Below are 25,687 nucleotides of genomic sequence, written 5' to 3' on the forward strand. Positions count from 1 at the left end.
CCATAAGGTCTCCCCTCCTCCCCTTTCAGCTTCATATCCCATCCAACCCTTCAATTTCAGAAGATTTTTTTAAAGAAAAGAAAAGAAATAAAAGAAAAGAAAACCAGCTTATAAAACAGCAAAGAAAATAAAGTTATTTTAATATATATAGAAAGAGAACAAAATGAAACTTGAGGGAAAACTTACTGGCGTTACAGTTTATCCTGATACAGTCTAGATGGGGAAAAATAAATGAAAGATGAAATTGCATCCTTCAAGGTAACAGCTGCAGACATCCAAAAACAATCAGTCCACCCTTCCGGGGACAGACACACGCAAAGAGATGTGGCCATTTTATACTTATATACAATCTATACAAGTTCAGGAGTGGATGTATATGTACAGTATATTCTATGTAAATAGCTGTTACATAAATATATATATACACACATATATATACACATATGTATAGAGAAATATACCAATATACATATATATCCACGTGTTGATGCAGAAAGTTCTTTCCTTTTTATAGAAACCTATGCATGTAAGAGTATCTTCCACTCCAGACTGTGAACTGATGTGAATTACAATTAAAAATTGATAATTAAGGCATAAAAATCTCCCTCAAAACACAAGTCACACTCCAGTGTCATTTTGTTTTTTAGAGACCTTTACCAATTTCTCTAAGAAGCTTGAAGCTCAAAGTCAACCTTTACACTTGGTTTCTTCTGAATTGATTCGAATTGTTATTGCATAAATACACCATCTGTCAACACAGAATACCTGTAAAATCAGCCTATGAGGTTTGTTGGTGCAATATTTAACCCTTTCCAGCTCTCCCAAAGACAGACCCTCTTCTCATTCCCCCAAAGCTAGCCCAGAACACTTCTTAATATGTGCACAGACACATTTGACTCTGTCTGCTCAGGTGAGGAAAGGGTTAATATACTGCCCAGTTGTGTCCTATCATAAAATGGCCACTTGCAAACAGCTAACCGCACGAACGCCCAGCCCAGATTTCAGCTAGTTCTGGAGGTTGGGAATACTTTTTTTTGGCTTGGCAGGGAGAACGGGGATTTCTTTCAAAGGTCCCCAGTCCTGTCAGCTCCTCAGAGCCCAGTCTCGTCTTGCTGTCTGAACGCTAAGACTGAATGGGCTGTTTGTAACGTTCAGGGAGAAGATGAAATGGGCAGTGAAGTGGCAGATCTGGGAACCTTTGCTGGCCCTGCTTGAATCAGAGGTTACAGGCAAGGGAGGGACAAAGAGGTACATGGAAAGAAAAAGAGAGTTATGCTTGTGGTATCTAATAAATGGTAACTGAGGTGTCTGCACAAAGAAAACAAATTGAAGTAGGAGAGCATGAGCTAGAGGGCTTCTGAGCATTGCTTCTCTCATTTAACACACTAATGCGCAGCATATCTCAGGATATGATCCATAAGAGGATCTTTCCTTTATAAATGCTTACTTACAGCCTTGTGAACATCCATTGCTGTGCTGTCTAATGTGGGCAAGAGCTACCGTACCAGTGCTATTATGTATCTTGGGCTATGATGACCTTCTCTCAGGAAATCAAGGCCATGAATAATAGCACCATGCTGGTGGACACTCTATCTGGACAACTAAAGATTTAACCAGCAGGAACGGTCACATTTATTACAGAGATATGGCCCAACAAGGGAGATTATACAGAATGGCAGAGAAATATAATGCAGTTTGCTTCTTAACTGGACCAATTTTATGCTTACTCAGACAGACGTAGGAAAATTATTTCAGAAGCTGACACTAAATGCAGTTCTTAAAAGACAAAGGAGGGGAGAGAATAAGAGTCTGTAAACAAAGAGCTGTAATGAGTAAGGGACACACCAATCAGGAGTAGCATAACCAGAGAGAGTCTGTTTTCAAGCAGAACTTCTCTTGAAAAAATCTGGGTTTGGTTTTGTGCGATTAGGTTTGTCATGTGTCGTCAACCGCAACAGAAAAGTGGGAGCAAACAGCCCTGGAGCAATTGCTAGGATCACCATACAGTGGTGGCTATATCCCTTATAGGAGGAGCTGAGTGGGGTAAGGGGAGCTCTGAACTACATGCTGGGGAACTTCCCTCTACGACCTCATGGAGAGAGACAGCAAGAGAGACTCCCAAGCCTCACTGCAAGCGAGAACAAGAGAGTTGTAACAGCTGGAACAACATGGAAATTTCTTACAGGCTAAACAGTAAGTGTGCTGGAAAGGGAAACATGGCTGGTCCTCATCAACATTCATCAAAGTTAGAGACTAAAATCACTGTTGTGTTATTGATGTCTGCAGAAAAGTTCTGTTTGCTTTCTTTTTTTTTTTCAGTGATACCAAAACACCTACACGTCCTAAGGCTTACCCTCAGGCTGAGCCACTACTCCAGGTGAAGGGATAGATGTTTCAAACTGAAAACCAGTGTAGCCCTTATCCAGGCTGTAAGATTTCTATTTCAAAGCCTGAGAGATCAGGCCACTGAGGGGGCTGCCCTGACAACTACATGGCACTATTGTATCTCCAAACTGTCAGCACAAAGGCTCTGCAACGCCATGCAGTTGAGTGCCAGGCAGAAATGCCCAGGTGCAGTCCAAAAGAACCAGCTCCTGAGTCAGACTTAATCCAGCTGGGTCAGTGGGGATCCCACAGGGTAGCTAGGAGAGTGCATTTGCTTGTGCTGCTACATCAGCACCACCATACCCTCAGCACTCCCATCTAAGAACATGCATAGGTTTTTTATTCATTTGCTTAGTTCCGAGCCTCGCCCAAAGCAACACAAAATTTCCAACTATTAATACATGAAGTAGTTTTCTCCCTCTTAAATCAGTTTTTTAAAAGAAAGAAAACATCTATTTTCCTCTAAACTAGTACAACAGTACAAATCTAAAGCAGAGGAGGTTTTTCCTGGCAGTAAAGGTGCAGGTTTAGTCTGGTCTTTGTGCTCAAAACAGCAGCATCGAGATAATTCAAGAATAATTAAAAAAACAGCTTGGGATTCCTCCTGCACAGCACTGGAGCAATAAGTCTTCAGGTAATCATCATCTGGGACAGTCAGGCCTGTTATCAGCTTCTACCAATGGTATTTTTTTTATTTAGGTATGGCTACATTCCTGACTCAAAAAGGGTTTTCCCATGCTTTAGGTTTTGAAGATGAGTATGCCTAAATGGCTGCAAATCCAATCACCTACCAGTTCAGCAATTAGATGAGGAATATGGAGGATAGCAGCAAAGTGAAAACACAGTCTGTAACTTGCATGAGGAGCAGGATGAGCTGGGAAGACCTTCTGCAGTTACTTTATTTTATTATTTTTCTAATGCAAACCTGAAGCTTCTTCCTTAGTGCTCAGATGGAAGGTTTTCCAGAGCATATCGTCTGGAAAATGGGCCAAGCATCCTCTCCTTCTAAAAATGTTAAATAGCTCCACTGCAATTAGCTAACACTAGGGACTCATTGACTGAATGGAGGTATCTTTAGTAGCAAACAGAAATCTCAGCAAGTTAGGCCTGTGTTTCTTACCATTTATATTTTTGTGCCTGGAAATAGTGGCATTTATTTGATGTTGTTAAGGCTTCAGGCTGTCGCATCCTTGAATCAGGAAAGAAAGTCACCTTTCCAATGTTTGTTGCTTTGGATGAGCAGCCATATGTGGTTGTGGAAGAGCACTTAAAGGCAAGAATAAGACGAAAGAGATAATCTAAGACTCTAAGTTTACTCTAGGTTGTTTCCTATGGGGAAACCAGATAAAGTCCTTGCATACACTCTTACCCCATGTTACAGTGAGGCTCCTTGCCTCTCTCCTGCTTGCACTGTTTGCATGCAGAAATGACAAAAGAAACTTTGCATTTTGGAGAAGCAAAGTTATCTCTGACACCCTTGAGGATATATCTTCGGAAAAGATAGGTGAGAAGGATGATTACACTTCCTTACTTGAGAGGAGGCAGGAAGTACTTATTCTGGTCATCAGTGACCAGAATACCTGGAGGTATGCCAGGCCAGGAAGAAAAAACCCTGAAATATTCTTTAATAAATATCAGTGACATTAAAACCCTCTCATTTATCAATAGGAGGAAAAATGTGAAGGTGGATCTCCCTATCAGACCAGCCATTTCTTTCCCTTTCTGCACATCTTCTCAGCATCAGAAATTATTCCCAAGCATGTTCCAAGCCATGATTTGCTTAATTTCTCTCTCTCCTTCCACTCTATACCCATTTCTTCAAAGTCCTTCTCAACAAAAGTGAGATATGTATCACATTTCGATTTCTATTCTTCACACAACAAACACTCAAACTACTGAGAGACATGCTGTCAACATGCAGATTGCCTTGAGAACCCACACTGACAAGGTCTGAAACAACTTCCTCGCCCTCCTTCCTCAGAGAATTATTCATTGCTGCTCTTCCTTTCCTTTCCACCTTCTACAGCAAGCACCAGCCACCTGTGCCCACCCATGCCTGCTGTACAGTATATCTCTCCCTCCCCTGTCTGGTTTGGGCAGAGTGCTGAGGGGGTGAGTGGGATATGCCAGCCCCTGCAGGCTGCTCCGTGTGCTCTGTTCTCAGGGCTGTTTGCTGTGCGGGCCGCAGGCTTCAGGCCTTTGAAGGGTCGAATACCATCTTTTGATTTACCATGGCTGATGGGGTATGGGAAAGCTTTACAACTGAAATACACAGAAGAGTTTTAAAAAAATAAAAAATAAAAGAAAAAAAATAACATAGGAAAGACCTTAATAAACACACAAATGATAGCAAGTAATCAAATGGAATAGATCAAAGAAGAGAAGAAATAGACAACTCTTAGTAACAGTATTAAATGACTTATAAGAAAAGCACAATTGAATAACTCACCACTCAAAACAGTCTTTGTTTAAAAAAATCTGTTATGGGTTAGACACTTGGGGGATGCTGACATATAGTTAGTCAGCACCAAGCACACTCAGGTCTTCAGAGTTGGTGCTGGTGACAGTTTCTCACTGGTGAGGGGATTTTGGCAAGGTCAGCTAAAGATCTGGTTCTCATTTGTGACATTTGGGCTATGAACAGTCTCCTTACAGAATTAGATGTGACTCAGAGTAAACAACTGGAAATGAATGGCTCTGGTAAGGTCATTCCTCCCCAGATTCTGTTTCTTCAACAGCAAGGTAACTTTGCTGTTTGGCTACAAAGAAAGTCCCATTTCAAGTAATTTATCTGACAGCTTTATAAATCTGAAGGGAGGAGAAGTGAAGCTCAATCTGGGCTCCAACAGCCTAAGCTATCTTTTCTGTTGAGTCAGACATAGGAGAGTGCTTACAGGTTTCCACTGGTGCAGCCTGTAGCAACTTTGGGGGAAGATTCAACCTCACAAAACTTTCCAGCTGAAAAGCTGGCAAATCTTGCATACACATTGCTCCAGTCCCTGCAACTACACAAAAACAGCCTTCAGATAACACAGGGCTTTGTTTACAGATTTTGTCCCTGCATTAAACTGTCAATGACATATCTCTTTCCAAAACTGTGTAGACCATCTGTCAGTTCTTTAGTCACATCTTTTAGATGCCAGACAGTAAGAGCTGAGCACCTTTAGGCTAGGTGATGGCACAACAGACCCCAGCAAGTGTTCTAAGTGGCTAATGCCAATCAGACACAAAATGTTGACAGGCCCTGAGGGAAAAAATTGTCTGCCAGTATGATATAATGAAAACTGGAAAGAATAAGCTGTAAAAAATGCTTATAATTAGGGTAATCTAAATATATCCTCCTTGTATTCACATAGGGTCTAAATCTAGGAGGCTCTGAACACCCAAAATGAGCAATTCCACTTATTCTCATTCATTTTTAAGATGAAGCTATAACAGAATCAAACAAGTGGTACTTTTCTGAGAAGAAAAAGTGGCAATTCTGGATGAAGTCTGGCAATTTTCATGCTGCGATATTTTTCATGTGGGAGTACTGAAGGTGTTAAAAGCAGCACTTACTAAAATACTACCACATCCCTCACAAGATGCAAAGAATTCTCTTTCTAACAAGGAGAGCAACTAAGACATGAAAAGTAAAAGAACTGGCTCTGGGTTACAAGAGGGTAGCATAGAGTTAAGTGGATACTCGGCTGCCCCATCACTTCCCCAAGAGAAGCATGACACTACCAGGCTTCAAGTGATTAATCCTATTTTCTGTGGAAAAAATAGATAACAATAACTGTCAATAGAGGAAACAGTGGGGGGAAAATCATCTCATTCTGCTTGATTATTAGTAACAATTGATTAGATCAGAAGGTAATGCCAACACATGCTCTGGAGCTTTGTGGAAGATTCTCTTTACATGTGTAAAAATGCTAAAGAGCATTTCTTTTGAGCTATTCTTCAGAGAAACCCTGCAAATCTATGAAATTTTCCTTCACTTAAAGTTAGTATAGGCAGAGGTGGCTATCATCTGGGTGCTGTTTCTCTTTATTCAAGAAGTTATGGTCATAGTTGAAGTTCATCTATTCCATCTGTCCTCTAGGCCAGTCCAGATAGCACAGCACCTGCTCCAATGCTAGCTAGACACTCAATATTGTTTAAACTTCTTTAGTCAAGCTAAGCAGAGCAAATATATATGTTCTTTTTTTCTATTTATTTTTTGTTTGTTTTACTAAAAAGCAAGTTTCCATAAATCTTTAGACAGAGACTCTTTGCTTTTAAGAGATATGAACTTGTTTGATTCATCTTCTTCTCTTTGCTTACTTACTCCAAAAAGCAAATATTGGTGTCTGGTTTGCAATTTCAAAGCCAAAAAAAGACACTAGATGCAATTTTAAAAAACAAGTTGGCTTCAGAGGATAACTGCTGGACAACACACCCTACAAACAAAGTCACTACACTGGCTTGCTCTGGATGTCACCACAGCAGAGCTTTGAAGATGCTCAAAAAACACCAAAGCTTGTTCCAGCAGCGCTTAGAATTTTGAAAGCTGACACCAGCCTTCATGGGCCATACATGTACCTTCCTGTAGAACACCCTACATACTAGAAGAGCTCTAACATTATGCACTACCGTGTTAGTTTTGCCTCTTTGAGTCAGAATTTCTTTGTCATATTTCTGAAATCACATGAAGCAGTAAGTTGCATTGCTGAAAAGTGTAAGAAAGCTTCAACTCATGTATTTACATGCTTTAAAAAGGCTATTTGTCATTCAATAGAATACTTAAAGCCTGTCAAGAAAATGGATTGAGGCTAATCTAATAGCACATTCACTCCCAATTGGTTTTTTTCCATTGTTGCTATTGTTGGACTTGTTTCTAATTGTCTTTTTAAAATTATTTTCTGGGGAAGTATAACCCCAAGGAGACAGAACACAACCCTATGGGGTAGAGGGGTGGACTTTTATTATCATTACCTTCTTTCTAATAAAGACAAAATCAAAAAAATCCAGGATGTTTTACTAGATACGTAAAATAGGCCAAGCTGTATCAAATGCTGCCAAATTTTGTAAAGGGCAGGGGATTCACAGGATTTCTGTTTGCCACCATATCCATTCTGTTTCCTTCCAATGTTTGTCATTGACTGTTTTGAGTGATGCTGGATGAATGAGGGATGTAACTGATCAAAAGATGGACCAAGCAGCATGTCTCACACAGAGCTCACCAGTCCCAGACCAAGAAAGGAAACTTAAAAACTTAAAGACTTAAAAACCAACACTGTCCATAACGAAGAACTGACAGCAAATCTTCATGCAGCAATGCGGAAGAGAATTTCTCTCCGCAAGAGAATATCATTATGAAGGTCTCAGCAGTTATTTTAGAAACCAATCCAATCCAATCCAACCAACAGAAATTAAATGAAGTTATTTTAAAAAAAAAACACTAATCACAAGCCCAAACTAATAGTGAGGAGGGCACTGGAAGGTTTTTATACGATACCTAAATTGACCATAAGTTTGACACGGCCTCCGTCCAGCTCCAGACGCAGAGTGTCAGCAGAGTCCCGTGAGGTGGTTGCCATCAACAGCCCATAAGCACGTTGGGACATGAAACGGAAGGACACATCTTCTGCTTCTGTGTGCATGACCATAGGCATGATGATCTTCATGTACATGCTGCCATCATAGCTCAAGATAGAGGCCTCTGCAAGGAATCAGCAATTACAAAAAATGAAAAGAAGTTACACCTGTGTGATCTTTGCACCTGAAGAACCCTGTGTCTACAAAAACCATACCACTTGCCACAGAAAGGTATGTAACTAGAGAAAAATGCAACAACCGTTTTAGTGCATCCAGAAACCTGCATGGCAAGTATAAGCAGCAAACAAAGATATAGTATTCACCACAACTGGAGACAGCCTTACCCATGGACACATAATCCCCAAGGACACATATTTTAGGACTGGGCACTTCAGTGATTATGAGATAGCAAAGCCTATGTTTTTCACATCTTCCAGAAAATGCAATCTCCTTCATTAGTCCAGCCTTCTCCATCACTAGTTGTAATGACTAGAGTTCCAGTTTCTGGTACTCTTCCTGTTGCTTATTTAGAGAGGAATTTAATTTCATTGCAATACTTTAAAGACAAACAAGTGTATAAAGCGAATTTCCTAACAGGTCTTTTCTGCATCAGGTTTGTTCTGTGATTTTATATTTTGCTGCTCCATGCCAACAACCAATGTTAGTAGAGCTCTGCTGACACAACCTATGCAAACAAAGAAAGGAACAAACCAAACTCCATTGCAAGTTTAAGCATCATTCAAACACAGGTAAAGTTAGGATATGGAGGCACAATGAAAGCCAGGAGGAGGAAAAAGAAAAAAGAACAGCAAAGAAATAAATTATATTTTTCGATCATCTCTGAAGATGTCAAAGAAAATGGGACTTTCGGCTGAGGAAAGGAGTTATAATACTTGGCATTCCCTATTTATTCAGAGTCTTGCCTGCAGGAAGTGATATTCTCTTCTAAGAAGGTAGAATAAAAGTCCTGTGATAGAACTGCAGCAAGCACTACAGCACGGCAATCATTGTTTCAGACTAGGAATATGATGCAAAGCACTTTTATCTGCAATATTTAAAAATCTAAATAAAATATTAATATATGAATGAAAGCGTCCTTTCCACCACAGCCAACCCCTACCAAAGGCAAAGCTGTAGAGATTGCACCATGCAGGGTTTCTACCATAAAAGTACATATAAAAATCCCAGAGATTTAAAAAAACAACAGACCAGTTCAGTTCCCTAGGCATATAGAAGAATTGCTCCGTAAAGCACTCTTACCCATTCAGTTCAGCTAAAATTTTCTCAAATGATTGATTGGGATTCTCACCAGGCACCCCACCACACACCCCAGAAAGTTAATAACCTCATTTAACCAACTGCAACAACATGTGTTTGGAATCTAGATGTTGTCCTTATGTTTCACCCCTTTGCCCCATATTTCCCACCCAAACCACTCATGCCAATAGGAGCAGAACTTCTAGTAGGAAACAGCAAGCTCAGCAGAGCTTACGTCCTTACGTTCTCTTGGTGTCAAAATGTTAGATGCTAAAGTAGGGTAGATGGATGGGAAACTGAGGAACAGCCATATGTCTGTGCTGTAGAGGACCCATGTCTGGCTCCACAATGGGCAGTAACAGAAATGTGTAATAAATATGCAAATGAGGTGACAAACAAAGATATAAGTATCAAGCTGATAAAGTGACAGAGGAGACCTGCATATGGTTCAAAAACGTTTGGTGGGGATCACTGTGGTTGTGCTGGTGCAGAACCCACACTAATACCTGGTAAGCAGCACCTCTCTGGTCATAGGACACATAAACACATTAAGAAGAAAACTTTTCTGGGAACATCATTAAGATGTCGGCGAACAGCATCCCTGTTCACCAGTCTTCTTACCTGCATTCCCCACACACTGTCATGGTCTGTACACACAAAGCTCTCTACACACATCACCCACTCAGCCATTACGTACACCTTCTGGGTACCAGCTGTCAGTACTGCCCCGGGGACTCACGTCTTCATTTGGCCAAGAAACAGAGAAGGAAAGAAAGCTTCTTTCCCAAGGTGGGGAACAGTTTCTTCTTTTCAAAGTGCAATTTTCTTCCCCCTCACGTATGCACCTCTTACTTGCCACCCACAGCTGCAAGCTGGAACTAAATGTACTGTATATTATACGTACACTCAAAGGCAATGCCTATGTACACACAAACCTTCCTTGCTCTCTTTGCTCTCTCTCTCTGCAGATTGTATTAGAAAATGCAGTCAAGCATGAAATGGCTCTTTTGACGCCTTCAGCTCAGATGTGCCCTGCATGAAACAGTTGCTTGCCCTAGCACATGAATAGCTGTGAGAAGGGGGTTGGAGGATATCAGGACTACCAGTGGGAGGAGATGACACAAGTGTCCCAGCTCTGCTGCTGCCTTCTCCACAGTGCCATGCATTAGGTGCCTTGAAACACACAAGTTTTTCTGCAGACACTAGAACAAATCAAAAGCCTGGTAATAATGAGTCTCTTCCCTTCAATAAGAATTTGTGTCCTTTAGCTTCACTGATCCCACTGACAGTTAACTACTGTCCCCTGACAGGAAATCCCAACCCTTACAATTATACTTATGTAAGGAGGACCTGAAGAACACTCAGATGTACTGAAGATGACACAAAAGTCTGGACAGTATTTCAGCTGACATCCCACAGTAGCCTAAATCTGGTATTACTGTCCCTTCTCCAGCCAATCTGCTACAAACAGGGTGCAATGAAACCTTGTAACAATTAAACAGATAAAATAAAGCACTTGAAATAGTTGAAACAGCCTCCACACAACCATAGGAGACAATGTTCTCTTCTTGTGTGTGCCCAATGCTGATCTGAACCCAGCACAGCCCAGCACATCTATACACTGGACATCTTTCAAAAATAACAAGATTTCATTCTCACTTTGCAAATCTTCACCATCTGGAATAACTGGGAGCTTTTTCAGCACATCTCCTTGCAAGCAGACTATTCCCTTCAGAGGAGGGTATTGCCTAGTAGCAGTCATAAGAATAAAATCTCCTTGTCCTCCTGACAGTCAGTCCCCACAGCTTGATAAAGGCATGTCACAGCTGAGCAACACATACAGCAAAACTGCTCAGGGTAGAATGTAACCTGGCAACATGCATGTGACCTCAGCCTCCCAGGCACCTGTGCTGGCGACTTCTGCCTGAATTACAGGCATCCATTCAATTGTCCTCAACCATCTGCAGCAATGGGACTGTAGTGCTTTGTTCAGCATCACAAACACAGGCGGCAGCACAGTTATCCAAGTTTAAAATACATGCACATGTCTTCCACCCTTCTACTTTTAGGGTAGCTATTATATTGGATGTCTCGCACAGACATGAATAGGAGCAATGGGTGAAACCATGTTTGAGATCGCCACAGAGTTGTACAGACAAAAAGATCAAGTGGCATTTATTTGTGATCCCAATGCCAGAAGCTCCACTGCCATTAGTTTGGAGATTGGAAGAGGAAGAAACCAGGTGCTGATTCAAAACTGCCCTGACATAATGCCAGAGATCTGTGAAAATCAATGTGTTATTAGGAGCGATTAGCTTCCCAGTCATGTGCTCTCAGACCCTGCCAGTTTTAATTTTACACTTAGCATCCAAAGGAGCAATTCACTGCTGCTTCCCAACAAGGCTCTGCGTAAACCTCCCGGGGAGACAGAACAGGCGTATTCTTAGCACACAGACACAAAAATATTCAAGACCTCTTTGTGGTTTTACTCCTGCTTTCTAACCTTTCTCTTGTATTAACCTCCATAATTTGACTCTTTTCTTTCTTCTCCCTTATAGTTTTTCTTTAGTTCCCTGTCTTTCCTTGTGGTCTCTTTCCTTTGTCTCCCAGACTATGACATAGTGCAGTTTCTTCCTGAAATTTCCAGAATGGTGACAGTGCAAAAGAAAGGAAAAATATCCACCCTTCATCAATGCTGAAGTCACCAGCAACAGCAGTTCAGCGCACACAACTGTCTCCAGCTGCATTTGCAAGACCCAAATGCTTAGACCAAACATTTCCATATTCTTGCAAATTCAAATATCCTTAACAATAAAGTGCCAAAGCTCTGTACTTGCAAACCAGGCAACACTTTGCTGCAGGTATTATACAGCTCACCTCTTCCCCTCCTATATCCACTAGCAGACACATGGCCCCAAGTAAAATAGGATATTCTGAAAACCAAAGTTACACTTTAATAAAAATTTTTCAAAAAATTAAAAAACCAAATATAATGTATAACAAAAAAAAAAAGAAAAAGAAAAAGAAATCCTTGTTCCTGTCCAAGTAGATTCCATACAGAGGAGTTTCAACAACAGAAACCTGTCAAGTAATTTGGGGAGCCCAAATGTGATCACTCAGACTGAATGTGACTAGGACTCAGAAGATAATGTTTCTTTTTTGGTGGAAAAAGATGTGATTGGAACTCTAAGTGCTCAAAAGTGGTTAAGACCTTGCATGTCATCCAGCACGATGGGTGTCAGGAGCTGCAGGGTTCCCTGTGCCAGGCCCTTGCTGTCCAGGGCTGTCACACACACAGGTGAACAGGACAGACCTGCAGACAGGAGTCAGGTCCAACCAAGAGCCCAGGAAACCTCATAGTGATGAATCAGATCTGTGGTCAGACCAGGAGATGAAGCCTCTGGCCAGAGCTAAGAGCGGGTGTCACGAATGCCAGGCAGGGCCATGTTGACAGGGATGGGACATAGCCAGCACCAATGGCCAGGCAGGGCTGTAAGGCCCTGGAAAATGCCCCTGATGCTGCATGACTGGGGCAGGGGCTGATGACCATGGGCCATGAGGAGGGTAGGGGAGCCCCAGGGGCCAGGCAGAGCCTGTCAGTGCCCTAAGGGTGCTGGCAGTACCATGCTCTGGCAATGCTTCTCGCTGACCCAGAAGATAAGTCCATGTTTATTAAATGTGATATAACTCCTTCTGCAGTAAACTGAATTTTCCCTGGATGTCTCCCATCTCGGTGTCAATGGACCTTACCATACTTAGTCCACCAAACAGGAAAGAGCAATTGGAAGGGATGTAAATGTAGTTTACTAGCACTGAGAGGGACAACAACAGAGAACACAGAACCATCCTTAAATACCTGCCTAAAGAGAATCATTGCATTAGAAATAGGAACAGGTTTTATTAGTGTAGCAAAATACCCTACAAATAAGCATCACTAATCAGCTACTGATAGGTTTACTGTGCTAGTAAGAACACAGCTATTCTGCTTTAAAGATTTCAGCTTGACAAGATGTCAATAGTAGTATTATTAGTTGTTATGCCCTGGAAACTCATGAAGATAAAACAGTTAAAATCTTGGACGCTACAGAAATGTAATGAAACTGGACTGTTTTTGATGGTGCTTCATCTCTCTCACAGACCAAAGTATTTTTTTCAACATCAATCCAAGGTTTTCTTTGCTTCAAATTAAGATGAAGCCTTTCTTCCCTACTCCCAAGTTTCTGGCTGTTTCACAAAAGGACCTTCCTATTCTGAAGCTCAGCATATCATTATCCCAGCTCCCTCATTCCATTTTAGACTAAGTAAACCCCTTTGATTTGGCTTCTCCTAGCTTTTCTTGTCTAAAACTTGCCTCTTCTGCTTCTCACCTCTGTCTTCGTTCTGATTTGTACACTACTTTCTTAAATTCAAAAGCTCTGATTTGAATAGCATATGTCAGTTAAGACCAAATGAGCACTAGAAGTAGAGTAATTACATAAGACACCCTTATCAGTACAATGTGCACAAAATATTTCCAAATGAGCAGCAAATGGGAGAGATAATAGAGCTAGCTCCAAGGCATTCATCACATTTGCAGGGATGTAAGAATACTGGTGGAGCAGTAATAATAATTGTCACTTTTAAGGCCCCTGCTATAGACAAAAATTGCTAGCAGATGTTTACATAGGCCCAATGACATCCAGATGAATATTTTTCATAAAACATATTTTTTAAAAAAACCTGCAAAATTTATTTCAGAACATTATTTAAAACATTTAATTTCTGGGCCTGAAAATAGCCCAGAAGTGCAAGTTGCTTCACATAAAATAAAAAATTCCAGAAGAAACCTGAAGTGCAAACCAGATCTATTTATCTAGAAAGTCAGAAGAGAATAAATACTCTGTCCATCAATTCCCTTCCCATACCACTGTTTCCTATCTGTCCCTGTATCTTATTATATGTCTCCTATCCCTTTGATGTTTTTCTAAATACAAACAGAAATATTAAATTACTGCAGAAAATATTATTTAATAAGTATCCACAAAATGGAAGACATACAAAAATCTAGGTAAAGAAGGCAAACAAAGAACCTCAAGCAACACATCTGTATGAAAGCACAGGGTTCAGTGCATGTACTATAATGTCCTTCCTCAGGCAAAAAAAAACCCCAACCAAAACAACCAAAAATACCAAAACAAAAAAACGACAGCCCTTGATTCATAAAGTTTAGACACTGAAATTACTTTGGTTACAAAGAAAAGCAATTCTGACTTTTTTCAGAACTATCCAATTTTTCTTTTCTGAACCCAAAATTAACACCTTGCTCTTTTACTTCAGTTTTATAAAGAAGGTGTATTATACCAAAATCCTGTAAAGCTGTCCTGAGAATTTTCAGCCTTAAGGGGACTCAAGGAACTAGTTAAAGATGTGAGGCTTCCACCATGGTAAGGGAAAATCCCACAAGACTTTTGACTGTCTATAGAAAAGGCTTCAATGAAGACCTTCCAGATTTCAAACTGAAATAGAAAAGGCCTATTAGGGCCACGGATGCCAAATCTCCCTCCATTAATAAACCTCACTAGCTTTTGCACTTTCTGGATTCCAGATTTGCTTAACTTCTCTATTGAACCAACTCTCCAGCTCCCCAGGCTAAGCTGTGGCTAACCCTACGAAGTAGTATGTAGCAGTTTTCATCAGCATCAAGGCTTAGTATGACCTTCCTCCACTCCTGTCCTCACCACACACAAAAGAGGGTAAGTTAATTAAGTGGCCTTGTCTGGTGGAGAGTTACAAAACCAAACAAAATAAAACAAGAAGCCTGCAGTCCACAATGGAAGGCAAATAAACTTTGCATCTCCTTTCTTCGGGCTGCTAGGGAGGAGCTGTAAGAGCACTGAGTATCACAGTGGAAATATTTGCAGACAGAGGAAACTGTAGCTTGTAAATGTTATTGCTAGCCCTGGGAGGTGATGAGCTAGGCTATATTGCCATACTGAAGCTTTGCAGAGACGCAGGGGAACTAAAGAGGAGCACATGGGCTCTTCAAATTTACTCCAAATGTCACTCTAACATTTACAGAGCTGTGTACAACTATTTAGGAAGAAATTTCTGGCAAAAAGGCTAAGGGTAGAAGAAGAATTGCTCCTCAAAGCCAAGGAGCATAATGGGGAAGTCATAGGGAAATCTGCTACTAAAATGATAGAGAGTTTGCATTATATGGGTTGTAAAATTTAGAAAGTGACATGATTTCTGTTTAGTTTGAACACCTCTGAGTCCTCTTCATGGCACTGTCAAGCTGCACAAAGCATTTGATCCCTATCTTCTCAGTAGTGTTCACTGAGAAAGAGGTATTACAGCAAAGACGAAGTTTGGCTTATCTAGGATGTGTACAGTGAAAAAAAAGAGGCAGCAGACACAATTTGTAGCAAAGGAAGTTCCAGAAAAGTATAAGCAAAATATTTACACAACAAGAGTTGCCCCACACTGCAACAGAAAGGCTGTAGAAACTCCAACCCTGGAAATTTTCAAAACTCAGTGGGATCATGCCTTTAAGAATCAATTCTGCTCTTGAAGTTGGCCCCACTTGGAGCAGGCAGCTGGGACAGCAACTTCCAGAGATCGCTTTTAGCCATGACTATCCTATGACAAGTGCCAGAATGCACCAGTCTCACTGGATATTGCACCATTTCACAAGCATCACTTTACTCCTGCAAATTTCTACTGATCTGAGATGGAAAAGATTTTATCTTGTGAGTTATCGCATTGAGGGGAATGCCTCTTACAGCATGTTGTCACGACTAAAGAAACAGAAGATTCAAAACTTTGCTTTCCTATAGCCACTACTGTATGTCCTTGGGCAAATGCTTTACTCCTGAATCATCTCAGAACAATTACAGTTAGGAACCAAACACATTATGACACTACTAAACACATCTGATTATTGTGCTTTCTGTCCTTTTCTTCCACATGAGGTGGGAAAGCTACTAAATAGGCAGTTATCATGGTGTGTATGGGTGTTCTCTTTTCTGGGTGAAAAACTGGCTGGATGGTTGGGCCCAGAGAGTGGTGGTGAATGGAACTAAATCCAGTTAACAAGTGGTGTTCCCCAGGGCTCAACACTGGGGCCACTGCTGTTTAGCACGTTTATCGATGATCCGGATAAGGGGATTGAGTGCACCCTCAGTAAGTTTGCAGAAGACACTAAGTTGGGTGGGAGTGTTTATCTGCTGGAGGGTAGGAAGGGATCTGGACAGACTGGATCAATGGGCTGAGTCCAACTGCATGAAGTTCAATAAGGCAAAGTGCTGGGTTCTGCACTTGGGTCACAACAACCCCATGCAGCACAACAGGTCTGGGGAAGAGTGGTTTGAGAACTCAGTAGAAACGGGTGGTGAGATGCTTGCTGAGAGCCAGCTGAATGCGAGCCAGCAGTGCGCCCATGTGACCGAGAATGTCAATGGCACTGTCCCTCTGTACTTGACACTGGTGAGGCACCTTCAATACCGTGTTCAGTTTTAGGCCCCTCACTTCAAAAAGGACACTGAGGTGCTGGAGCAAGTCCAGAGAAGGGCAACAAAGCTCTTGAAGGGTCTGCAGCACAAGTCTGGTGAGGAGTGGCTGAGGGACCTGGGGTTGTTCAGTCTGGAGTAGAGAAGGCTCGGGGGGGGACTTCATTACTTTCTACAACTACCTGAAAGAAGGTTGTATTGTGGTGGGGGTCAGTCTCTTCTGCCTTGTCTCAAGTGAAAGGTTGAGAGGTAATGGCATTAAGTGGTGCCGGGAGAGGTTCAGGTTACACATAAGAAAATGTTTTTGCACTGGAAGAGTGGTGAGGCATTGGATTAAGTTACCCAGGAAGATGTGAGAGTCACCATCTCTGGAAGTGTTCAGGAGGCATCTGGATGTGACACTTGGGGAATATGGTTTAGGGGTGATTATGGTGGTGCTGGGTTGAAAGTTGGACTAGATGATCTTGAAGGTCTCTTCTAACCTTGATGATTCTTTGATTCTGTGATCACCAGCCTACCATCTTTGAAAAGCAAGGCTGTAATGTGAACTACATACATAACCTTATTTAAAATCATGAACAACCTCTCTTCAGTTCTGTTTTTCCAATACTGGAAGAAACACTAACTAATATTGCCTCTGGCTGTCGGTTTAAGGCAGGTTCACGGCACAGACCAGACAACCTTCAATTTCCTTTTCTTCCTTTTTCTCATCTGACAGCCCAAAACCCTTGAACTTTGTAAATTCCTGGAAGAGGAGCTTTAATAGGACAGGGAGTAAAAGGAAAACATGGGTCTATGAACTGTAGGGTAAACTTGTCCAGAAAAATCAAGGGTACATCATACTGTTTTTGAAAAAGCAGCAATTTCTCAATCCAGGAAATCCCTGATTTAGGAGAGGCCAGAAGCGAGACACTGACATGATGAAAATAAGTAGTCAGAGGAACTAGGTAATTATTTATAACTCATGTAAGGCAAGCAGCTTCATGGAAACAGGAATGTCACAACACTCACAAAGACCAGCAAATAGGTTATCTTTGAGGGGAAGCCCAACACAACAGAGCAGGGAGCAATCAAGAAGGTAACAGCAGCATACATGCTGTGGAAAAATACAGGATGACATGCAATTTGGGATTTCAGATCACAACTTTCAAATTTATATATGAGATAAACTAAAGCTGAGTCCATAATACTAGGATCTTAAGGAAGGACCTTTCAGATCCTTTTCTTCTCCTGTCACAGAGCTGCTGTCTTCCCTACAAACATTGGCAAAATCATTCATCCCAGAGTGGTGACTGCCTGAGAGCAATGCTCAGCCCACTGGTGCAGTACAGACAGTGTAAAAATGATGACACTGATTTCCAGGCATTCCACAGGCTCTGTTCATCCTAATAAAGTCATCAGCAGAGATGCAACAGCCAGAGCTGCTTACCCAGCTAATTGCAACCACTGCCCAATTATTGCAACCCTGATAAATGGGAATAGAGAAGCAGAAACTAGTAGCTGGCATTGGATGGCAGTTGATATTGCCAAGATCATGAAGGCTGAAGCAAGAGACGCATGTCCAAGCCTGTAAATTTCACTAGCAGATAAAAGAAATTAAGTCCTACTTTCAAGTAACAGACACTGCCTTTTGAAAACAATTGTCCCACAGACCAAATTCCACTCTACAACTCTAGTACCTGTAGATAAAGGGTTTTATTTAAAAAAAAGGGATTTTAGATTAAAAAAGGGAAGAAGAAAAGACTTGACATAGGTATGTATGGTGCTTCTGTACTAATGATAACCCAAATTACCCAGAATTTCATTGTTTGGATAACTGAAGGAATGTCCATGAGCTGTCCCTCTCTGACTCCAAACATGATCAAGTGCAGTTTCTGTCTTACAGAGTGAGTATATTTTGGTAAGAACAGAGTTAAAAATGCAAAGGCCCAGTTATTAAACTTCTACAAGCCTATCTTGGATGTCAAAGGCTGTAGTGCATGATCTACAGTGCAGGACTACGCACCGGTCTAAGTGCCTAAACTAGCATTCAATGGTTGGACTTACACGTAACAGTAGCCAGTCCAAACCCTCTGTTCAAAACTCAACGATTTGTACTCATGGTGAAGAGCATTCCATTAATCTTCTCCTTCTTCTCTGAGCTCCAAGAGCCTCCAATGATCTTGATGGGAATTGTAAAAGATAATAAATCCTACTTGTGGAAGCTGTTTAGTCAGCGTTGGCAACTTCTATGAGATTCTCCAGCTGAAGGAACTATAGATGTATAAATTACGACAGCAGCTGTGACCCTAAAACTATCACATTCACCATTGTGCAGCCCATTATATTCACTTTGAGGTTCAGGGCAGAAGACAGAACACAATGAAGGGTGTCGTGCTCCAAAAGCACCAGCATGGCACCATTAAGCAAAGCTGAATTTTCTTCAACTGCTTCTATTGTAGACTTACCGAGAAAGTTCCTGAGACTATTCCTATTCAAAACAAGACCAAATCTTGAAATCATCAGGTATCCTGGACTGAAAATATAATTTATGTGCAGGTTTTCAAATCATCTTCTTTGGTGGCTACAACTTCTACTGAAATACTTGGATTTCATCCGCTCCTAACTGAAATTGGAAAGCAGTCACATTGCTACCCAATATCAAGACACTTGCATCCACTTACAGATAAGATGTAAGAACGTATCCACATTCTGCATGGTTCTCTTTATACTACCCATAATGGAAAACTCAATTTAAGAGAGCTTTGATGGTGAATAACCTGCTATTTATTCTGTCTAAAACACTCCTGTCCACTATAATGCAGTCCACAGGGATATTTACTCTCTGGATTGATAGCAGCAAATCAGGTGTGATGTATTTTGTTACAACATTTCTGATCCATTATATCAAATTATGCCAGATTAAATGCAGCTCATCAGGGAAGAGGGTTTCCTCAGACCTGCAAACTGCCTCAAACATAAAACTGACCATCTGCTTATCAGTGACTGCACCTCCTGCATGACATCACTTTCCATACACCTTCTTCACTCAATGCTAGGTAGGACACCTGCATTAATTAACTGCTTGGGAAGGAACTCTGCAATGAGTGGGCAGGTAACAATAAGCTTCACTTCACTATGGTCTTCTCAGGTTCTCTAGGTCTGTGAACAATCTCTTTATGTGCCAAACCCGAAATACTCACAGAGCAATAGTAAGGAAGAGTTGGTTCCCCTATCACATCACTGTTGGCACCTCATGTTGTTCAGAAAAGCAGGAAGGACAGTACAGTTAATACCCCTGTCACAAGGGTGGGGTGATGAATTCAAACATCAACCACTTATTCCTAAAGACCAGAGTTCAGAAATACCTTAGAGAAAAATAGAGGAGTTTTGTAGTCTCAACCAAAGAAAGGTTTTACCACATCCTGAAATCACTGTTTAGAATGACCTGCAGAGCTGCCTGTGCTCTGAGGAAGTCCAGGACAGGGGGAGGAATAAATCACAAGTATGACATGTTTGCTAATCTGGGTGGCAGACAAGAAGTACAATCTCAAAGAATGGATTCTGAATCCTAATAAAAAATTAGATGTTTGATATAAACATCAACAGCCACAGCCTTAATGCTCTGCATAGTGGAAAGAACAGTTCACTTTCACCTAAAATGTCTCCCAGATTCTAAAGTGCAGGAGAGATGGAACCAGGAGACTAAATTGAAAAAGCCATCCCATTTAGCTAAGTGGGATCACAGGTAAGGTCAGGGCAGTTAATTGCTATCAATTTGCTGGAAATTACCCATAAAGGAAATTAGATGCATTATTCTTTTACAGCAATTAGCTCTTGTTGATACAAATATGAAATAGGTACCTAGTAGGAGTTACCTCTGTAACAAATGGAAAGGAATGAATCAGAACAACAAGGATATTCAAAGATGGAAGCCAAGGTAAATTTGGGGGTTGGGCAGATGTTCAAATGTATGTTTGGAGGACTGGAGAATGCTTTCACATGTATTATTTGTCCAAACCTCTAAAGTGTATCAGAGAAAGTGAGATTATTAGAACAGAGCCCAACACAATTTAACAAAGCATGGTAAAAGCAGATGGGAGCATGGCTATCAGATTAACTTTGTATAAAGGCTGTGGTAAATCCATCATGAGGTTTTCCAGGCTCTAAGAAAGCCTGACTAGAACTGGCCCCACCAGCAAATTGTGTTTACTTCAGAGAAGAAAATTTTTCTCTTCCCTCATTACACAAGCCTGAAAAAGGGGTGGGGGAGAGAGTCTGATATATTCTACTCTTTCAAATGGTATTTCTCTATTGTGATAAGAGTCATTATTCATTGCCAATGAAAACTGGGGGAAAAAGGAAAGAAGTGATTGCAACATCTGAAGGCATTCTTCCAGTTTTTCAACTACTTGTTGCTAGTCCCTTCTCTTGGGCTGTCAGCAGTCTACACCCTACTGTTTCTGCACCCACAGGAAACTGATGAGAAAGCCAGGCTGCAGTTCTGAAAAGGCAGCCTTCAGCTGCAGGGAGAATGATCTGGCTGTTGCACAGGCAAGCAGGAGCAGTTAGGAGCACCCCCAAGGATGTGCTCCTCACATCTGCCCACATTTCAAAGGAGTCACACAACCAAGCACAGGAGATAACAAGCACTGAAAGCTCTGCAGTGACAGAGTCATGGGGGAAGAAAACAGCTGTTATTTGTGGCTGAAACATGGTAGTGGAACTTCATGTGAAACTATTATCAAGCCTTTGTGTCCCAGATGGCCTCCAATTTGGAAAATATTCGTGACCCCATCCAGAAGCCTTGCCCCAAGAGATGCAAAGTTAAATCAAAGCCAATATAACAAAGCATAAGAACTACAGTCCGGAAGTTTCTACATTCTGGAGGTTCCTGTACAATTTCAGAAATTATTTAGACAAAAATTATTTCATAACAACAGGACCTGTTTGAGCTGCTTATGGGGGAACCTTCAGTTTGAAATTAAGTACATTGTAAAAAATAAAGTAAACCCAACTACCTATATGTACTTCACCTATCAGATTTCACTCCTACTGTTCATAGAATCATAGAATTTAAGGGTTGGAATGGACCTTACAGATCATCTAGTCCCAACCCCCTGTCCTGGGCAGGGACACCTCCTCACTAGATCAGGTTGCTCAAGGCCTCATCCAGCCTGGTCTTAAACACTGCCAGGGTCGGGGCAGCCACATTGTCCCTGGGCAACCTGTGCCAGTGTCTCACCACCCTCAGAGAAAAAAACTTTTTTCTAATATCTAACCTAAACTTTCCCTCCCTCAATTTGAACCCATTACCCCTTGTTCTATCTGTGCAGTTCCTAACAAAGAGTCCTTCTCTGGCTTCCCTGTAGACCCCTTCATATACTGAAAAGTTGCTATGGGGTCTCCACGCAGTTTTCTCCAGGCTGAACAGCCCCAACTTCCTCAGCCTGTCTTCATTAGGGAGATGCTCCAGTCCTCATGGCATCAGAATACGGTGTGTTCTTTTTTTCCTATCTTAAGTATCTTTCGGATTTTCTTTCTCCTGTTACTGTTCAAAATGCCTTTAAAAAGAACAGCAAAATCAGCTAGCTACATGTACCAGGCAATAAACAAAGTACATCAGAAAATTCCTGCTTGTAAAAGAGAAATCAAATTTCATTATATTTTTCAAACCTGTTCTCCTTCCAATTTCCAACCAGCTTTGGAAAACAACAAGTCAGAATATGCACAGTACTGCCAAATAGACAATAACATAACCTTCAATGATAGTCAAGGGGCTGATTTACCATTTTATCAAGTCAGCCAACATTCTGTATGATATTAAAGCAGCAAGGATTGTATATAGTCACACCACACCCTTTCTCCTGGGAAACACACAGTTACACTTACAGCCACTTGGTATTAGCAAGCATATTGCTTCTTTACGCTGCATAAATACTCCCTGTGTCAGCTAGACTAATACCACAAAGGGTATTTAGGGAGGAGGAATACAACAGGAAAAAAACATAGCCAAAGGAAGACAGGCAAAGTTCTTATTCTTCCAAACAGAAAGTCAAGCACTGAGCAGAGTTCAAAATGCATTTGGACAAAACTCTCAGACACATGGTGTGATTTGGAGGGTTTCCCTTAGCAGGGCTAGGAGTTAGACTCGATGGTCCTTGTGGGTCCCTTCCAACTCAGGATATTCTAAGATTCTATGATCTATGGGGTTTAAACTGCCATCTAATGGTGGAAGTATTATTGTAACTTTGAAGCAGGCAGAGCAGACAGCACACAGGACACAAATGTTGCTTTGACCTGCAGGCTTGGATTCAGATTGACAATCACCTTCTTCAGCAACATTTAATTATATGCTGCTTCCTACAGCACTGGCTGCTGGTGAAGCAAAAGTGTATGTTTTAAGTGACAAAACATATCTTCATCAGGGATGTGATTACTGCCTCAAACTGCCAGGTTTGATTCCCAGTTTTATGCCACAGATAAAAGACTGCATGACAAAGAATATAATAAAGCCAAAGTTCAGGCTTGGATTTTTTGAAGACTGATAATGTCATCTTAAGTTCTGATGAAAACTACCATCACTGAATGAGTGTAGAAATGTTGAGTTAAACCATCTAAGTTACTCCACTGATATAAACTTACTGGACATTTCAGCCATTCCAGAACCAAGTCTCTTTCCTTGCAGTCACCTATCACTTACTTCATGATCCGGTGGTACAAGTTCTAAACCAATTTCCTTGTGACTCTAGTATAGGCAGAATTTGTGGCCTTGCTGTCCACTAAAATGAGAGGAAACTAGTTCAAATAGGTCAGTATTTCCTTTTCCACTTTGCTGAAGCTATACTTAATAGCACAGCTTTATTATGTTTCCACTGACCCTCTCATAATCATAGAATGGTTTGGATTGAAAGGGACCTTAAAGATCATCTAGTTTCAATCTCCCTGCCATGGGCAGGGACACCTACCACTAGACCAGGTTATTCAAAACCCCATCCAGCACAGCCTAATAACGTTGGCCTATAATCTAAAGCAGAAGGACACAAATGAAGACTCTTGAGATCTATTCAATAAGTCACTTTGTGATTTTCCTTTATCTGATCTGAAAGTAGAAAAAATATCACCTCTCTTCAACACATTTTAGATCCTCACTTGAGAAATCATTACAAAACTAAACCAAATATATTAAAAACAGGCTACAAATCGGACAAAAAACCCACCTCACAAACCCTTCTATTGAAGATATTATGTATCAGGCACAGACACATTTGGAATCCACTTCTGACAGGTCATCAGCATCTAACTCCACACTATCACCGAAGACAGCTCAATTTACTCCCTTTTTTAATGTGAAACTGAGGGTGAGTGAAAGCTGTCAGACTGATGTGACGCAAGACGAGTACCTAGGATGCATATAGAAAGAATGCTTCCTTCATATAACTCTCTCTCCAACTTGCTATTATCTTAAAGTAACAGTTTTTCCAGAGTTTACTCATAGCTTGATATATGAGCCATCACTCTCCGTATCTCTGGAGAAATGTGACGTTAAGCTCTTCACTTGCAGAAGCAGGCACACAGCCTGCCTTGCACAAAGAGTAAACCACTTCTATTTTCAATAGAGAATCACAGGCTCTTACACTGGGCTCAACTGTGATCCTGAGAGTTCAATATGCTCTGCTTTCTCCTAAGGGCTCCTGGAGGGGCTGCAGGGGTATCGAGGGAGCCCGGGGGGTGGAAAAGCTGTGTGTACTCAGGTGTATTAAGGAAATAATACACTTCAGTATGTATTTCAAGTCTATTTGAAGATAAAAAGGGTGCCAGGCTTTTCCCCAAAAGGGGTGCTAGTAGGAATTTAGCAAATCAAGTGAGCGAGCAGCTGCTGGGTGAGCAGAGCATCGTGGGGCTCAGGGACCGATGCACTTGCTCAGACACTTTGGGGGCACAGTGCGAGGCAGATGGCAGTGCTGCCTGACACCATTAGATGGCGAAGGAGGCTGAAATCGTCTCCTCACTTGTGCCACAAGCACTGAGAAGTACTTGTTAAGCGTTTTTTTTTAAGGGACAGCAGTGTGTCTCCTCCTGCAGTGGAAGATCAAGCAGAGATATGCAGCAAATCCCATCTGGCTTTTTGTACAGTGTTACTGTCACCGACTCTCATTGTCACTTGCTGGGCAAGGTCACAAGTTTCCACTAGTGTCTGCACAAGTTCTGCATCAGGAAGGGCTGTTTCAAAAGAAGCTTTTCTTAATTTACACCTGGAAAGGATTAGACACAGCTGTACAGCACAACACAAAGAACATTCTGTTTTCTAAAATAAGCAGCTAACATACTCTGATCAGACAGAAAAAAGGGTAGGTCTTGTAACAGGATGGCATTCCAGTCCTCAATTCCCATTATTTGAAGCCCTCCACACAATTTGAAAGCATTAAGATGCCCTCAGGAATGTCTTTTGAACTGGCCTACTTTCACAGCAGAAACTCAGACAGAAATAGGAGCTAGTTCAACCGCACTGCAAAGCCAATGCGGTGCAGGGACACAACCCACTGTCCTGAACTACTGTTCCATCACAACTGAGTTGCTATCCTTTTTTATTTTTTGGATGATCTAAGAGCTACCTGTCACCTTGTTGCACTCTTCATTGGACAGACACTGAGAAATTCTCAGAATATCAAACAAGGTAAAATCATGAAGAGGTCAATAACTCCTTTGAAAACAGGAAAATAATCCACAAACCTAAAAATAATCTAAATCTGTAACAGAAAGGGGACTGTTTTTAACATCACTTGGAAACATAGATGGCAAGACTGTAGATATAGCACCTGTTCTTCTTTCAAATTCTGCAGATAGAAAGGGACTCAAAAGGGGAAGAATTGAGGCACAAGACTGTTTTTTAAGATTTCAATTAGCTTTTTTTTGGACTAGGATTTATTTACTGCAGAGTTAAGCATCTCTCGTAGTTACAGATTCTCTATTTATATCTGCTAACTGTGCAAATTTCCTGGTTCCCTGATTCCAGACCA

The 25,687-nt window shown here is 41.3% G+C and overlaps 1 protein-coding gene across 1 annotated transcript in view; it reads right to left on the reverse strand.

Moving 5' to 3' along the window:
* Positions 1 to 186: 186 nt before the first annotated feature.
* Positions 187 to 25,687, reverse strand: part of LOC103803902 (neurexin-3) — a gene marked incomplete at both ends in the record, with an annotated part of 92,806 nt that continues 67,305 nt past the window's right edge. The window contains 2 exons of the mRNA XM_009076481.1: positions 187 to 213; positions 7,865 to 8,068. Of these exons, the coding sequence (XP_009074729.1) occupies positions 187 to 213; positions 7,865 to 8,068 (231 nt within the window). The remainder of the gene's footprint in view (positions 214 to 7,864; positions 8,069 to 25,687) is intronic.

This window comes from Acanthisitta chloris, unplaced genomic scaffold (assembly GCF_000695815.1).
Source record: "Acanthisitta chloris isolate BGI_N310 unplaced genomic scaffold, ASM69581v1 scaffold1306, whole genome shotgun sequence".
NCBI classification, from domain to species: domain Eukaryota; kingdom Metazoa; phylum Chordata; class Aves; order Passeriformes; family Acanthisittidae; genus Acanthisitta; species Acanthisitta chloris.